The 19,066-nt window shown below is 36.1% G+C and overlaps 1 protein-coding gene across 2 annotated transcripts; it reads right to left on the bottom strand.

Annotated features, from left to right (window-relative positions):
• Positions 1–2,806: 2,806 nt before the first annotated feature.
• Positions 2,807–7,327, bottom strand: LOC140808999 (tubby-like F-box protein 8). 2 transcript variants are annotated; one of them, XM_073166429.1, is made up of 6 exons: positions 6,927–7,326; positions 6,525–6,575; positions 5,414–5,872; positions 4,808–4,895; positions 4,264–4,396; positions 2,807–3,757 (listed from the first exon to the last, which is right to left on the bottom strand). In XM_073166429.1, the coding sequence occupies exons 3-6, from the start codon at positions 5,759–5,761 to the stop codon at positions 3,046–3,048; spliced, it is 1,281 nt and encodes a 426-aa protein (XP_073022530.1). In that variant the 5' UTR covers positions 5,762–5,872; positions 6,525–6,575; positions 6,927–7,326; the 3' UTR covers positions 2,807–3,045. The 2 variants fall into 2 exon arrangements, with proteins under 2 accessions (XP_073022530.1, XP_073022531.1); XM_073166430.1 differs by lacking the exon at positions 6,525–6,575 and having other exon boundaries at positions 6,927–7,327.
• Between the last annotated feature and the right edge of the window lie 11,739 nt (positions 7,328–19,066).

Below are 19,066 nucleotides of genomic sequence, written 5' to 3'. Positions count from 1 at the left end.
TTAACAAGTTAAGTCGGTTTACAAGTAATCCTAGTGATGCACATTGGAAGGCGTTGACAAGGGTACTTAGATATTTAAAGCACACCTCAGAATATGGACTACATTTCACAAGGTATCCCGCAGTACTTGAAGGATACTGTGATGCAAATTGGATTTCTGACACCAATGACTCCAAATCCACCAGTGGCTATGTATTTAGCATTGGTGGAAGAGCAGTCTCTTGGAGGTCATCGAAACAAACTTGCATTGCGAGGTCTACTATGGAATCGGAGTTCATAGCGCTAGATAAAGCTGCAGAAGAAGCTGAGTGGCTTCGCAACTTTCTAGAGGACATTCCATGTTGGACAAGTCCAGTGCCAGCAATCATGATACATTGCGACAGTCAGTCGGCAATTGCAAGGGCACAAAACAGTATGTACAATGGCAAGTCTCGACACATTCGTCGAAGACATAATACTGTGCGACAGTTGATCTCTAATGGAGTTATATCTGTTGATTACATTAAATCAAAGGATAACTTAGCGGATCCGCTTACAAAAGCATTAAATAGAGATCAAATGTACTGTCTGTCAAGAGGAATGGGTTTAAAACCTACCAAATAAAGTTTTCATAGTGGCAACCCAACCTTGTAGATTGGAGATCCCAAGATCTTGGTTCAATGGGACAACTAAATTATGAGAACTTGTGTAATCACTCCTCATTCCTAAGACGATGAGTGAAGTTGCCTACAAAGGTAGTGAGGTTAAGTATTGTACTTTTAATGATTCCGTAGCTTGCAAAAGCGGGGTAAGTAGGATACCCTTTTACAAGGAGATCACCTATGTACGTGTGAGGACGGGCCGCCTCGATGAAACATGTATGAAGCCAAGATGTGTTCCATGGCCAAAACGGACACAACCGATAACACAAAATGGAAATGGAAGAAAGGTTATCATGTGGGTACAATTGTCTGGTTTTACATGAACCGCCAAGAAGTTCAAGACATCACGTTCACTTCGTGGCCTAGTAAATCCGATTGTATTCCACTAGGGCAGGTTCAAAGCCAAAAGCTACCTCTCCTGATGTGATAATTTTTCGTATATACTCTCTCTTATGCATCATGAGCATTCATGCATTAATTTCATTCATGTGGGGGATTGTTGGAATTTTGATGCTTAATGAATGAAAATTAAGCAAGTAAATCAATGTGTTTGATTTGGAAAAATTCGAAAAGAAAAACGAAGCTTAATGAACGAATATTAAGTTCGATTGTTCTGAATAAAACTCGAAAAAGTTCTTCATATGTTGAAAGAATTTCAAACGAGTAGTCGGAACATGTAAGGGACGGAAAACGAATTGGTTTGAAAAAAAAAAAAAAAAATTGCTCGGTGAACAGTGCCTTGCGCGCGGCAGCGCGGGCATGCGCGCAGCCGCGCGCGCACGCCTGCCGAGACGAGAGCGCTCGGCAGGAGCTGCCGAGCGCTGCTCGGCAGCGTGCGAGCGGGCGTGCGCCCCTGCGCGCACAGACGCGTCCCTTCGGGTTTTTTCGAATTTTCTGATGTTTTTTCATCTCCTTGGCATTGTTTGATGATTGTGATCAGTTACAATGGCCAAGGGACACTCCCTATGAATGAAAGATCATGTCTTTTGCATGAAAAACATAAATTGCTTGATTTTTTGAAAATCAAAAATAACATTCAAACACATACAAGCATATGCATATTGTCTTCTTCTTTTCTTCAACAAGAGAGAGTTCATCCATTTCTTTGTGAAAGAACTTGAATATTTGAGTGCTCATTATTCAAGTGTTGTAGTTGTATCTTGGGAGAAGATTGCCACAAACTCTAGCACATTGTGAGGGCAAATTCTTCTTAAGGAGAAAGTGTTCAACACTTGCCTCTACAAAGTTATTTCCATTGATTTCTTCTTGTTTCTCCCTCATATTTGAATACCCCACACAACAAAAATTATATTGTTTGGTTATAAAATTTATTTTTAAAAAGTAATTAAAAATATTTTTTTAGAAGTTAAAGTTTTTGGCTTTTGAGATGTTACTTTGACTTATTTGAAAATAAAAATAAAAAATATTTTCGATCCAAAAGCCAAAATCGTAATTGCTTTTCAATAAAAGTACTTTAAAAAACTATACTTGGTATTTTGTAAGCTAAACTTATGTACTCAAACTATGAGTTTTAAATGAATTGAGCAGGTTCGCGAGCTTTTCGAGATGATTCTAAAATTATTTTATTTGTATTCGAGCCGAACTACAATATGTTCGAATTTTATTTCAAGACGATTTCGAGCCCGCGAACTATCGAACAAAATAATTTGGGCTCGAAATCATTTTATTCGCGAGCTTAAAAGTTTTATTAATATAATATAATTATGTATTAAAAAAATAAATTTCGAAAGTTTCGAGTACTTATTTTCGAATAATAGTTCAAATAATTCACGAACATGTTTGAATATTTTGAATCGAACTCGAGCGTTGATCCAAACCGAATTCGAACCAAATTTAAAATTTTTCGAATTTTGAATCGAGCTCGAATCTAAATAAAACTAATTCGAACCGAATTCGAACCTTCAAATTTTCGTCATATTTAGCTTAAATTTTCATCATATTTAGCTCGAATCAGTTCATTTGTACCCCTAATCCAAAGCTATTTTTTATTTGGTTGATTTTAAAAACAAAACAAACTGAGATGGTTTACAAAAACTTCGAATAAAATCTGCTGTTCGGATTGGTTTGGTTCGATTTTGAACAGACCGAGGCATTTCTCCTCGAACAACTAGCTCCACTAATGTGATGCTGGCCAACCATGGCAAATTAGCATTGAACAGAGATACATTGAAAATGAAGAAAACCAAGATTCAATGTCTTGTTCTCATCGTCTGTAGGAGAGCTTCAACCATTATACGGTTCTACAGAATCCTTTGACAGGACAGAAAATGGTAAGAAAACAAATAACAATCTCCTCTAACGAAGAAAAGAAAGATTACAGTCACTGAATCACAGTTATTAAGCAGTTCAATTGACAGAAAGCCATGAAATCTCACTCTCGTCTCTTATTCACAAGCCAATTTAGTGTCAAAGCTGCTCAAACATATCGCGAACGCCTGAAAAGCCGATAATGGGTATCGATAGTCCATTGTAAACATGTCTTTTCCGACCTTACCGAACTGTAGGATGATTTTGTCGTGATCGGATTGTGCTGGATGAGAGGTGGTAGGTGCCGTTGCTGCAGGCTGTGTGGCGGCAATCAACTGAAAGTTCTTCACCGATGCGACGGTCACCCGCCCTCGGAAATTGAGGCACCAGCATTGTAACTGTTCATGCCATCGGGGGGATTTGTTCTTGAGAACCAAGGGTCGCGATTTATTAACGTTGTCATCTTCATTCGACAGCCCTGCAATTTCAGAGAACCGGGAGCTGCTGAATTCGGTGGAGTGGTCCAGAGATTTTGAGAAGGAGATGCTCCGAAAGGAGTCCTCGAGGGATCTTGGAAGGAGTTCTGGTTGTCCAGGGACGACTCCACCGGGCTCAAGGGATGACATGGGTATTGAGTGCATAATGCAGTTCATTCTACGTGGTCCACGAGTCCCAAGCACGTTTAGCTCGTACGTGATTTGGGAAATGTTGTAATTTCCCGTCGGAACTTTTGGAGATACTTTCTTGGAATAGAATCTGCGGCTGGTTCTCCCCGGTGGGGGGATGTGTGAACAAGTATGTGGAGGCTGTGTGTCATAGATTATAAACTTTGTGCCGAGAAAATTTGATCTGTGACAGACAGGAAACTAAAATATAAACTTGATGTTCAAAATGTAGCACAAAAAGCAACATTCAACAGAAGTATAAGTAGACTCAAAGGCATAAACAAGGAGTTTCACAAATTTATGGATTTAGTTGTTAAAAGAAAAAATTCAATAACAAGAGCCATAGTTTCGTAACGCTAACATTGCCATCAATCAAGAATTTTGTTGTACATAAAAGATGGAGAATCTACAGATGAATTAAATACCGAGACATATGATGAGACCGAATAGCGGCTCTACATGAAAGAACGAAAATTGTGTCTAAGGCTTTCCTTAAAAGCCCGACTTGTCTGCCCAAAACTTGCGTGGAAAAATCAATGTGTTTCCCACAAGGCAAGGATTCATATATCAAATAAATACATTCTTTTTTTTGTTACAACGGGGTGGGGGTTATTTTGTCTCCAGGGTTCGAACCCTTGGCATACTCTTTTTATCTTTAAGATTCAGAGTCAAGGATTGGCAGAAGGGTACCTAAGTTTTCCGATATATGTGCTACTTGATCTAGAAATGTTGTCCGCATCCATTGAGATAACATACTCTGTACAGGTTGTTCTGCGAGTTCTTTTTGCAGAGAGAAGAAACTTTCCATTTTCAACGAGCAAAGCTGAAAAATTGATGCAGGAAATTTCTTGAGATCACCACAAGCAGCAGGAGTACATCAAGCATAATAGCAGATTCAACTCATAACATCGCTGGTTAGAATTTTGTTATCACAGCATCATTCGTGGTCATTGAAAATTCTAAAAGGCGCATCACATATGTATATCGAAACAATACACACACAGAGACACATGTAGAAACTGCAATTCAATAGGTTTTTTTTTTTTTTTTAAAAAAGAAGGATGACACAAACTTTCTAATGCATTTAAAAAGTAGGAAATGGAAGACAGTCCCGATTAAAGAGGGAAAATAAGTGTTTGAAACAACATAAATTGGTAATGAATCGGCCAAAAACCATTAAAAAGTACAGAAAGAGCAAAGAAAAGGCAAAAGAAAACGTCAAGTGGACACTCACCAGGACTGAGACAGAGGAAAAGGTGATATGTTAAATTTGATTTGTCCCTCTTTATGAAGCATTGGATAGTTCCATCACGATGTCCCGGCTGCAAATGGGAAAACATAGATTCAGCATCTCATACAGTAAAGATAAGTATGAGCTATTGAAAATGCCAGAACTGCATATGTACAAACAAATATATAAGGAAAACACAATTGTAGAAGTACTAGCGTGTAAGGTGAGTAGGTGTAAAACATGGCTGTAGAAGGATGGGGTCTATGGGGAGTGGAGCAGGCCCATCTCAAGCATACCATCTTGCCTTTCCTAATCCTCATGAAACGAAATTCAAAGTGAAAATTTTGATTTGCCTGAGCTGGACTCAAGCTCTTTCTAACGAATTTGAGCTCTACTTTAATTTTTCAAAAGCTTGTGAGACGGCTTGAGAGCTTATAAACAAGTGATTTGAGCTCACAAAAACCCAACTCATGAGTCCAACTTGAGCTTGAGCTTTTTCATATCAAGCTCGAGTTCTTTGTTTAGTTGGCTAATTGGCTTTAACTCATTTATGCCCCAGATGTTACATCAATCTCATACAAGACACTAGCATAGTGTGGCTAAAGTCACCTGCTTCAATGAAACCGGAAAAGTAAGCTTCCCACAAAATTCAGGATTTCGAACAATTTCTTTGCACGTGATCCTCCATGATCGGCAAACAGAAGCACATGAGACCACATGCTTCCTAGCCGGCCATGTACTCTCACTCTCTTCCAACCTTTTAATCACATCAAATAGTAACTCGGGCGGCAGATTAGCCCAGCGGCTATTTTGGACAACCAAATGCTGATCATCCAATTCATGAAACGAACCGTGCGACTTTCCACGATGATGACCAGACAACCTCACATCAAAACTCCTCCGAGATAAGCTCCCAAAACTGTCTCTTATGTCCCGAGCTATACTTCGGAATGACATTGATTCCCTAAACCGGTGAGCAGGACCAGAATGCAAACAGTACCACTCAGTTACTTGATCCTTTATAATCTTATTCTGGAAAATTATAGGCCCCTTGACCAATAGATTCCGCTGTAATTGAGCAATAAGAAACATTTTTCAGAGACAAAACAAATAGCAAAGAACAAAAGACTAAAAAATAAAAAGGTCATTCATGGAGAGAAAATTCCTACAGAAGCTAAACAAATAAATAAATGAAATAAGAAAAAGAAGATGAAGTAGAAAAGGACTGCTTCACATGGACCAAAAATACACGCAAATCAAAATGCTACACAGCTTTTCCAATATTAAAATAAAGCTAGTTTCCATACTTCCATTTGAAGAGGACAAACAAAGAATCAACCAGCTAAACAACACATACTTCTACTGGTTAAATACAATCTCCAATCAAATGCATTCATCACAAAAGCCAAAAAATTATCCAAAAAGGCCAAAACTCGTGGAGTTTAAATAAGAAATTCAATCAAACAATGCCCCAATACAAAAGCCGAACCACCCAAATTAGTGGTATGATGCCTAAAAATCTAAAAAAGAACAATGAACACAGGCCAACTAAAGAAACACAAGCAGCCTATTTGGATCTTTCAGAATGAGAAGCTGGAACTAAACCTTCAAGAATTAAACTCAAATTACAGTCTAAAAGTAATGCAAAATTCCCAGTGATATTAATCAAATGGAAAATTGAAAAAGACTTAAAAGGTTTGACGAGTAAGATGTAGCAAACCTGCTAAAAGGGGGTAGGAAACAGCACGGCTTCTATATCTTACAGAGAGATCTGCAAGAATAACAATAGACAAACTTCTTAACTAAAATTTCACAAGTTAAACCTCGGACAGAAAACAAATACACAAAAACCAAGCCTTAAAACACACAACCCACATAGAATTTGTTTTTTTAAAAAAAAAAAAGATAAAAAGAAAATGAGAGAGCCAGAAAAAAATCAGACCCAAGAAGCAAAATCTCAACCCAAAAACAAGATTTCACTATTTCTAGGCCAAACAAATTTATCAAGAAAAAAATTTAAACTTTTACCAAAGCTGAACGGACAATTTTGACTTCAAACACAAAAGCATCTACTTTCACCAAGAAAATCAAAGCTGAAGCAAATGAAATCAAAGATCTATACCTCAAAGCACAAAGAAGCCTCGAAAGCCCAAGTACATGGGAGATATATACAAGAACATGTATCTATATATTATTCAACCAAATTTTCAAACACAGAAAGAAGTAGATCAAGAAAACGAAAAGGTGGGTCAGACTCATTAATCACACATAGTTACACGCATATTCACTACATATCACACCCTCTTCTTCACACACAGAAAAAGAGAGAGGGAGAGAGAACCAGAAAGAAAGGGGATCTGTAAGATGGGATTCGATCCAGTTCAAAGAAGCAAGAAGAAAGAAGCAATGAACGGAAAATGGGGTATGAGAATTAAAATACAAAATAAAACATTAATAATCATATTATAATATATTATACATATGAGCGCAAAGCTGAAGTCTTGAAAAGAAACAGTAAAAGAAAAAGTCTTTGAATAGTTTAATATTGTGTGGATTGGTTTGGTTCATGGTCAGAAAGTTGTGGTGCACTATTTAGTTTATATATTTGGCCACTACGTCACCAAAACCTGCCTATGAAGCATCAAGCAAGGATTTCTTGACTTTTCATTTAATTTATGCTGTGATCATGCCTTGTGTAAATATTTACATAAAATAATTGTGTTTTTTTTTTTTAAATATTTTTGGTATTTTTTTAAAAAAAATTATTTAATTAGTTCTTATGTTCTTGATTTTTATAAAAAATTTCGTTTTGTTTCCATTTTATGTTTTTTCAGTGATTTAATAATACCAAAACCTCCGGCTTGATGTGGATGCGGCTCTTGATGATCAACTAATCTCTATGGTATTGCTGGAAATCAAGATGGGAACCTAGTGCTGGCGTTTGGTCAAAGGATACTAAGCCATTCTCTGTGGTGTACGTAGTTGAGAGGTATTTTGTTTTTTAACATCCGTCAACTGACCGAAATTATTTTACAAATTTTTCCCGCAGTAGATTTCACCGTGTTCGGGTTTTTTCTCACTCACAAATGGTCGTTCATACACTCATGGAACCATCAAATGATTGAATATATAGGTACTAGTGCTCAGGTGATTAAAAATATACTCATGGAGTCGATGACCGTCTCACTTCAATATCATATTAGACGCTTGGCAAATCTAGTTGTTCACTCAGTACCACAATTTATTATTTAATCTCTTACACTATCCTATTAGGTGAATGATGATTTTCTTTCTTGGTTGATTAATATTGTAATTAATATTGTAATTATGAACGCTCTTTTATCAATAAAAGTGATATGAGATCACCCAAAAAAAAATGTTGTGTCTTAAATACCAAATGCAATTAGTATAACATGTTCAATCTTTTATAATAATATTATATAGATATAGTAGCATATCGAATCATACGTTATGTTTGTGAAAATATTCTTATGATCTCAAAAATGTTATCATTTCGAAATGTATCTATAACTAATCTGGTCCTTCAATCACATCAACATATGATCAAAGCAGTCCTCGCTACATTTAAGATAACTAGACCCATCAATGGTCACATATGACAACACTATTGAATGACACAGATTAAGAAGTGAATGTGCAACATGTAAATTTCATACAATGTGATCATAACATGCATATTTCCAACTGGTCATCCCTAAAACTTATTGAGATCAAACTTTAAATTATAATCAGAGTGTGAGTTAATTTGAAAATTATCTTTACAGAAAATAAATTTACTTAACTGTAACTGAAAATGTCTAAAACTGAAAAATATTTAAAATAACAAACTTCTACTAAAACTGAATTTCCTCAATTTATATAACACATACGAGCAATGTGGTCATGAAACTGTTTGGGTGGCAGTCCCTTAGTAAACGGATCCGCAACCATGAAGTTTGTACCGATATGCTCAATAGATAACTTTCAACTTTGAATTCTTTCTTTAACAATCAGGAACTTGATGTCAATATGTCTTGACTCTGTCGAGCTCCTATTGTTATTTTAATACATAATTGCTGATTTATTGTCACAATATATTATGAGTGACCTTTCCATGCCATCAACGATGCACAGTCCCATAACAAAACTTTGTAGCCATTTTACATGATTGGATACATCAGAACACGCTATAAACAACTCAGGTGCCATTGTGGAAGAGGATATAAGAGACTGTTTATCACTCTTCCAGAAATGACACCTCCAGCAAGGAGATAGATGTAGTCCGACATAGATTTCATACTATCTTGGCATCTAGAAAATCGGAGTCAGTATACCCAATGATCTCAAGCTGATCCAACCTCGGATATATGGGCGTGTAATCCTTTGTTCTATGTAGTTACCGTAAAAATCTTTTGACTACTTTCCAATGTTCCACTCCTATGTTACTTAAATATCTTCTCAACATTCATGTCACGTACGCAATATCTAGACGTATACAAACCTGATCATACATCATACTACCTACTACGGATGCATAGGGAAACTTCTTCATTTTCTTTTCAAAATCATTCTCGAGACATTGTTTGAGACTAAATTTGTCTCACTTAGCCACATGGTTATTCATTGGTTTATAGTCTTTCACCTCATATTGCTTGATAACTTTCTCGATATAGTCTTTCTAAGATAATCCAAGAATACATCGAGAATGATCCCAATGTATCTCGATACCTAGTACAAAAAATGCATTACCAAGATCTTTCATCTTAAAATTTTCTTAGCTAGAAATCTCTTGGTGTCAGCAACAGCTCAATATCGTTGCTAGAAAGTAGGATGTCATCAACATATAACACAAAGAAAATATGCTTACTCCCACTGAACTTATGGTACACACAATCGTCGACCAAATTCATCTCAAAACCAAACCAAATGATCACTTGATGAATTTTGAAATATCATTGTCGATATGCTTGCTTGAGTCTATAAATGGATTTCTAGTTGCACCATATAAATTGTTGCATCGATGTCACCATTTACAAACGCAGTCTTTACATCCATCTGATGAAATTCAAGATCAAAATGCGCCACTAAATCCATTATAATCTTTAAAGAGTCTTTCGAAGAAACCTTAGAAAATGTCTCTTTATAATCAATGCATTCTTTCAATGTAAAGCCTTGAGCGACATGACGAGCCTTATATCTTTCCACGTTTCCTTTCGAATCTCTTTTGGTTTTAAATATCCATTTGCAACCCAATGAGCTTCGTACCTTTAGGAAATGAGACAAGATCCAATATGTCATTGTCTTCATGAACTTTATCTCCTAATTCATGGCATCATTCCATTTTTTAGATCAAGTTAGAACTTTATCTATTGCGTTCTGATTTGTTTCCCTTAGTGATTTTCCCAACTGTACATAGTTAGTCTATCGTTTTAGTAGTCTATTACAATAGTCTATTATGGCTGTTTGAAGTTTGTGCGAAAAACACCTCAACTCCCATACAATTTGTAAGGTCTACTGTATGCGCTTGCTGGAATTCACTTTCTACTGCAATTCTGATGCTATTGCAATCAAGTCTGCTGCTTTCCAGCACTGTTAGAACCAGTTTGTTACATTCCGGGTCTAATGACCAACTCTTCTGCATTCAGATCTATTTGGTCCTGGTTTCAGACTACCGGTTTTGATGCTACTGTTTTTCGGTCTACTGGTTTTTGTCTATTGGTTTTTTTTTCTACTGTTTTTGGTCTACTGGAAATTTTTTCTACTCATTTCAGAAATGCTGCTGAAACTGAGAGCTCTATTACATTCTGATTTGTTTCCCTTAGTGATTTTCCCAATTGTATGTAGTTAGTCTATCGTTTCAGTATTCTATTACAGTAGTTTATTTTCAGAAGTCTATTAGTTTATCAGAACTTATTATTTCTAGTTCCTCCTCCCTAGATTATGAAACCTGGTTAGCTCTGATACCACTTCAATGTCACGCCCAGGGACGAGGGTGGTCGACACCGGCGTTGCTCTCCAATTTACATTCGAAAACAACAAGCCTCAGAAGTACAAAATTCAGAAATCAGTCTTTTTATTCATAATACTGAATATTTCATTGTCTGATACAAACTCAAATAACTATTGTTTTACAGTGGAAATGTAAAAACCAGACATAACAATAACTAACAGATGCGGCGGAAAAAAACATAAATTAGAACTGAGAAACAACAGTCTTCTTCACCAACCCCAGAACTGATTTTGCTCTTCTTCTTCTAACATTTCTTCAATGTTCTTATCTGAGATAGGTAAGTGATATGGTCGTCACTCAATAAGAGTGGGTGGGAATAATTCTCAGTTTTCAAAACCATTTTAGACAGAAACAGTAATACAAAATTATACAGAAACTCTTACTTTCAGAACATGAATCGGTATTAAGGAATAACAGGTTTCAGAACAGAAATCAGAACTTAAAATTTAGCAAGCAAGCACTGAGCACATTTGTAAATTTCATGGCTAGACTGATATCAGTCTCATATATGTTCTCTCTTTTAAGGAGTGAGGCCATTAATCAGTAATCAGAATTCAGTAATCAGGAATGTTTCAAAATATATATCCTACCATCAGTTCACTAGGTTTAAGTGCTTCAAATATGAGAGATTAGAAATCAAAAATACATATACTTTGCTTCAAGACAAAAATTATCAAACTGGTTTCAAGATATTTATATAAGCCCACTTACTGTAATTTGCTAGAAAGTTTCGGTTGAAGTCTGGAAACTGCTTGCTCTCGTTACTAGATTTTTCTGCTCGAAAAAGACACTCTCTTAGCTCGAATTTCAAGTGATAACTCAAGATTTGTGTAACACTAATTCAGAGATTTGAGGGCGTTATTTATATGCAAAATTCTGGCTGCTAGCCTCCCAATTAATGGTGAGCCATCGAGTTTCCACGAGGCTACTCAAAGCTCGGAGTATCCTTGTAGATGATAGCAATGCAAGAAGAATTGGAGGCTTTAGACATGAATAAAACTTGGGATCTTATTACACTACCACGATGGAGGAAAGTAATTGAAAACAGATGGGTCTATAAGATCAAGCGTGATGGCAATAACCAAGTGGAGCGGTATCGTGCTAGATTGGTGGTAAAAAGGTCAAAAAGAAGGCATTGACTTCAATGCGATATTTTCTCCTGTGGTTCGGCTTACAATAGTCAGAGTGGTGCTGGAATTGTGTGCGGTGTTTGACCTAAATCTAGAACAGCTAGATGTAAAAATGACGTTTCTTCATGGAGATCTTGAAGAAGAAATCTATATGCTCCAGCAAGAAGGTTTTGCGGAAAAAGGCAAAGAGAACTTGGTTTGCAGGTTGAACAAACTCTGTACGGTCTCAAACAGGCGCCGAGGTGTTGGTACAAGAGATTTGATTCCTATATCATGAGCCTTGGATACAACAGACTGAGTGCAGACCCTTGTACGTATTTCAAGAGGTCTGATGATGATTATATCATTTTGTTGTTGTATGTGGACGACATGTTGGTAGCAGGCCCCAACAAAGATCAGGTCCAAGGATTGAAGGCACAGTTGGCTAGGGAATTTGATATGAAGGACTTGAGACCAGCAAACAAGATTTTAGGGATGCAATTTCATCGAGACAGAAGTAACAGAAAGATTTGGCTTTCGCAGAAAAACTATTTGAAGAAAATCTTGCAACGCTTCAACATGTAAGATAGTAAGCCAATTTTGACCCCTCTTCCTATTAGCTTCAAGTTATCCTCCGAGATGTGTCCTATCAGTGAAGCAGAGAGGATAGAGATGTCTCGAGTACCGTATGCATCAGCAGTGGGAAGTTTGATGTTCGCCATGATCTGTACAAGATCGGACATTGCTCAAGCAGTGGGAGCAGTTAGTCGGTATATGGCGAATCCTGGACGAGAGTATTGGAGCACTGTTAAGAGGATCCTTAGATACATTAAGGGTACCTCGAATGCTGCATTATGTTATGGAGGATCAGATTTTACACTCAGGGGCTATGTCGATTCAGATTATGCAGGTGATCCTGATAAGAGAAAATCTACTACTGGTTATGTGTTTACGCTTGCAGGAGGAGCAGTAAGCTGGGTTTGAAAACTGCAGACAGTTGTGGCGTTATCTACAATAGAGGCAGAATACATGGCAGCTACTCAAGGTTGCAAGGAGGCAATATGGATCAAAAGGTTATTGGAGGAGATCGGACACAAACAAGAGAATGTTTCTTTGTTTTGTGATATTCAGAGTGCCTTGCACATCGCAAAGAATCCATCCTTTCATTCCAGGACGAAACACATTTTAGTACAATTTCACTTTGTGCGGGAAGTGGTAGAAAAAGGAAGCGTGGATATGCAGAAGATTCATACGAAGGATAACATAGCTGATTTTCTGACCAAGCCAGTAAACACTGATAAGTTTGAGTGGTGTAGATCCTCAAGTGGCCTAGCGGAAACGTAAGCAGCAGGGAATGTCAAGATTGAAAGGATGTGTAGAGATGTGTTTGATTCTCAATCAAATCTCCAAGTAGGAGAATTGTCGGCAGTTTGCAATTAAATGGTCAACATAGATGGGTGACAATTTGTCAACATAGATGGGTGACAATTTGTCAACATAGGTGGGTGAGCATTTCGTGATGAAATTGTTCAACAATTTCTTGTTCACATAGCCATGTTCACACATAGCCATGCACCTATAAATAGGTGCTCATTTTGCTCATAAGCATCCCATTCTCAAGCAACATCTTGAGTTGTCTCTCTTCTTTCCTATTAGTTCTATAATATTTGTCAGGTGTTTGTTCTCCTGTATTAAGAGAGTGTGTTCTCTTTGGAAACACAATGAGTGAGTTGTACACCACAAAATATTATAGTGGAAATTTTTTTCATCTTGCCCGTGATTTTTACCCTAATAATTTTTGGGGGTTTTCTACGTAAATCTTGGTGTCCAGTTTATTCTTTATTTTCGGGTTTTATTATCTCAAGTTCCGCACGTGGTACCAACAACTTCGCTCTGTAATTTTTGGGAAGACATAAAATAGAGTTTTTTTTATGTGGGAGACATCCTTCCTCAGCCAAGTGACTTTTAATATTGGAAGAAATTGAAGATATTTATTTATAGAGTAGGTCTACGGCCTCACGAATCTTTATCTGTGAGACGGGTCAATTCTACTGACATTCACAATAAAAATTAATACTCTAATTAGCGTAAAAAGTAATATTTTTTCGTGGATGATCCAAATAAGAGATTCGTCTCACAAATACGATACGTGAGACCGTCTCGCACAAAATTTTGCCTTATTTATAACGATGTCATCCAGAGTTTGTCGAAACAAATCAAAATTTAACCTCTTGGTTAAGGCAGACAGGCAGAAAATTGCCACTTGAGAGCCTATTTCAAATCCTTTTCTATTTCATTTCTCCCATAAAATTTCGCTTTTAAATCACTCATCATCCTGCATTTGGCTTGTTTTTTGGGAAGGACAAAAAATAGTGTTTTTTTTTATGTGGGAGACATCTTTTCTCAGCCAAGTGATGAGGTAGAAGCCATTATTCTTTTTTAATTATCCAGGTTGTTAAGATGAAAACATACATATCCCCATCATTATTGTTTCTTGACAGGTTAATTTGTTTTATTTTTTTTAGATGTCGGAAAAGGAGGGTATGATCGATGAAAAGCAAGAGTTCAAATGATAACAAACATAATTCATCATCTGCAGATTTGATTGATGCTATGAAAAAGCGGAAATCTATAAGACCTAGATAACTTGTTTGGGAACATTTTGAGAAATATGAGGATTCTAAAGGGACACCTAGAGCAAAATGTAATTATTGTGGTTCAAGTTATGGTGCTAATTAAAGTTTAAATGGTACATCATCTTAGGGTGTTCATTTGAAAAGGGGTAAAAAATATTCATGTAATGTGGAAACTAGACAAGCAAAAAAATATAGCCTTTCAAAACATTTCAAAAAATCAAATAACAATCAATGCTTGGAGATTTGATCAAGAAGGTTCCAAGAAAACTTTGGCTAAGATGATACTTGTCGATAAATTATCTTTTAGTTTTGTGGAAATGGAAGGATTTAGACACTTTATAAATGTGATACAACCATTATTAAGAATTCCATCTCATGTGACTATTACAAGGGATTGTTTTGAACTTTTTTTGGAAGAAAAGAAAAATCTTAAGCTCTTTTTCAAGGAGACACGTCTAAAAGTTTGCCTCACAACAGACACATGGACTTCAATACAGAAAATTAATTATATGTGTCTTACTGCTCATTTTATTGACAAAAACTGGAATTTGCAAAAAAGAATATTATATTTTTCTCCGATATATAGCCATAAAGGAGATGATATGACAATTGTTATCACTAAATGTTTGCTTGATTGGGGTTTGGATAAGGTATTCACTATCACAATCGATAATGCTAGTTCGAACGATACTACAACGAAAGAGATGTCAAACCAATTCAGTAAATGGGGAAGTAATTTGATGAATGGTTAACACCTTCATGTGAGGTGTGTGGCTAAAATAATCAATCTCATTGTTCAAGCTGGCTTGGAATTGAATTTTGAAGCATAATATAATTATGATTTTTTATTTGTAGGACTAAAATTTTTAAAATATTTTTATCATTTAGGGATACTAAAAAATTTGGATAACAATCAAAAGAAATTGGACTCGTACACAAACAAAATTCAACAGAACTTAACAATGAATCTTCAAAGTTTGTGAATCTAGCATCTCTTAAAATAGCAATGATAAAGATATTTAATCCTTTTTTTGTTAAATGTTTTATTCTAATTTGGACTAATCCAATATGAATGTATTTATAATTCTTATATCTATGTTTTGTAAAGAATTTTGAAAAAATAAATTTATTGTTTCAAAAGATTTGTAAGTTGGATATCTCTTTCTTCTGTTTTGATTGTAAAACAATTTCGAAGAATTGATATTTTGAAGTTTTATAAATTTGATCTTATTTATTTTAGGAATTTCTCAGTTTCAATTGATTTATCAAAATCTTCTATGATTATATCTTCAGTATTTATTATCCTTCAATTATCATAAGACGTTGAAGTAGCAGAGTAAAAGAAGTAGATCTACAGAAAATCGAATTCATTTTATTAAAAATTTGTGTTTTGATTTTTAATTTCTCTCTACAATCCCAAGCAATTTTATGGCTTTCTAGCTTTTACTTTAGGACTTACTACCCAGATCTTTTTAGGCAAAAAACACTCAAGAGAAATACCTGTTCTAACGGTTACTTTGACTTTGTAAATAGAAACTGAAAATTTTAATGTTGAGCCAATCTTTATTATATATTCAATATTTCATTCATTATAAATTTCGCTTTCTAGGACCCTTTCTTTCTTTGAAGAATACACACAAAATCATAGGAAATTTACAATTTTTTTAAAAAACCTGTAGGACTACCATTATTTGGAATCTTATTGGGTGTACAACTAATTTATTAGGGACTGAAATGCGTTCGAAGCTTGCCAATATACTTCTTAATTATAAAAAAAATGGTTGAACTTAAAATAGCCAGTAATTCTCACTAAGAAAATGTGGTATATATATTTTTTAATAGAAACATAAGTTGTCGACGGCTAGTAAAAAATGTTGCACCGATCAGTCACTTGGGCATACTTGAAAACAGAAACAAGAACGTTAAAAAAGGTCGGAGGTGGTTTCCGGCGTATCATTTCCGACGTTTTAGTCAAATAATCAGAATTTTCTGTATGAAATTAGAATGCAAAGAATTGTCTACTTTCCACCTGAAATGACCACTTATTTATAGAGACAAAATAAATTCGCAGATCTCTAGAATATCGTTATTCTGGTGGTTCATGTGGTCAACATCCTAGATTTGGAATCAAACATCTCCCATTTTAGGCAAGTCAATCAACTTACAAGATTCTTACGTAGGAAAAGATGGGGATGTTCGTCAATATTCATCGAGAACCAACCCTTACTTCTCTCGAACAAGTATGTTCTTATGGTTGTTGTAGGACCGAGTGCTTATCGCTTTACCCAAAATTATAGCTGGTGGTAATGGTGCAACTCAAATATTTTAAACCGCACATTAACTCAAGCACCACAGTTTGATCGCTCTACAATCAGATTAGGATTAATTAATTACAGCGAAAAACGAGTTAAAATTTTCTTTATAACGAGGCCAAAACAACTCTCCTGTAATTTAAAAACTAAAAATAGTATTTTATCTCATATCATAATACATGCCCACACGTAATCAAAACCAATCACATACAAACATCTCATATTCTCGGGACATGCCCCGGTATATAGATACATATACATATACTGGGAACAAGACATAAACATAAAACCTCAGCCCAAGCTGTGGCTCCTTCCAGAAGTACCCTCTCCGGTCTCCTGAGATCCTGGGGTACCTGCCATTGTCCACACACAAAGACAACAACAGCCCCCTTTGGGGGTGAGCAAAGCTCCGTATGGAACAACCAATCATATATACCACAGATATCTAAACAATGATATATGGTGTGCAATGCATGTATGTCGTGGAGGTATCAGGTCAAATGCCCATCCACTGAGCATATGTCAGAATCAAACGAATCGCTATCAAATCAATGCTCGAGCTGGCACACCGGACTCAATAAGGGATACTCGTATGATAGCGTCGACAAAGTGCCATCAAATCCCAAATCTCATATCCAATCATCGGGGCCACAAATGTTTATGTTTTACGGGTCATATAATACTAGCATAGAAATTGTGTTCACAAACCCCAGAATCCAATCAAATCATATCAGGGTATCCAAGGATCATAGCTCAACGTGCATGTATGCATCAAATGATGTGTGTTAACAAAACATTTATTTTATACATCGATATTTAAATCTCAATGTCATGTATGCCACATCAAATCAACAAATAGGCATATAGACACATATTCTCAATCCAATCAATCCAATCAAGCCGACATATATCATATAATATAGATACCTGTCGTATGTTACCCGGTCGCAACATACCTCAATTCTTCGTTTCCAGTTGATGTAGCCTGAAGATATTGATATAATACTTTATCTACATCAATAACGTACTCATTCCAATCAATAACATACTCCAAAATCATTAATATGAGTTTCAAATATCATTTGAAACTTCAAAAATTCATATCAAATCATAATCATATCATAATTCAATTTCGACTTCGAATACGAGTTTATTGTCGGTTATCCTACTACATATAGGAATCTCAACTTCAAATACATGCTATTTCAGCACTTTGATAATTAGAGCTGCTGGAACGAGAAGAAAATTACCTCAGTCAGAAGTCCTCAACGTGCAGATCACAAATATATAATTTGTTTCACATTTAGACGGCGTTTCGAAGTCGATTTGGAAGAAAGAATTTCGAAATCTCTCAAATTCCCTCGAAGTTACTGAAAATAAATGACGGAGGAAAGAAAGAAAAGAACTTATCCTTATCCCACCACCTCTCGCGCTCGGGCGGTAGAATTCTCGTTCCCGAGTGCGAGACACTCTGCCCCCGAACTTCAAATACACCGTGCTCGGGCGGTCAAACATTATCGTTCGGGCGCGGAACTTTCTGCCCGAACACTCACTTTGCATACCTTGGCGCTCGGGCGGTCATTTTCTACCGCCCGGGCGCCACACGTTCTGTACAAATATTTATGTTTGTACTAAATTGGCGTCCGGCCTCTCCACTCGAGCTCTTACAACGTCAATTCATATTCAATATTCATTTTCTCAATTTCATTGTCATAATATACATCAAATACATAATCACATGACAATTTCATACATTATCGATAATCACACAGGATTTACGATAATACAATACACGGTCCTTACATTTCTCCCCCTTTTAAAAGATTGCGTCCTCGAAATCTCAAACATCTTTATATACATAACATTGGCAAACATACATATGTCACCAATTATAGTACATATCAAAACTAAAATAAGTAAAAGGATCAGAGTACATCGAATACAATGGAACAGATGGACTAGCATCAAATAACTGCGGATATGATTCTCGCATCTTGCTTTCCAATTCCCACGCCGACTCTTCCACACCATGCCGTGTCCATTGTACTCGAACTAGAGGAATCGATTTGTTTCTCAATATCTTTTCCTTTCGATCCATAATACGAACAGGATGTTCAACATAGGAAAGAGAAGGATCCAATTCAACCTCATCAGGTGCAAGCACATGTGATGGATCTGGTTCATATTTCCTCAGC

The sequence above is a fragment of the Primulina eburnea genome, chromosome 13 (assembly GCF_022965805.1).
Source record: "Primulina eburnea isolate SZY01 chromosome 13, ASM2296580v1, whole genome shotgun sequence".
Lineage (NCBI taxonomy): Eukaryota > Viridiplantae > Streptophyta > Magnoliopsida > Lamiales > Gesneriaceae > Primulina > Primulina eburnea.
Note: the sequence above shows the minus strand (reverse complement) of the source record. Positions and strands in the feature narration are given on the sequence as shown.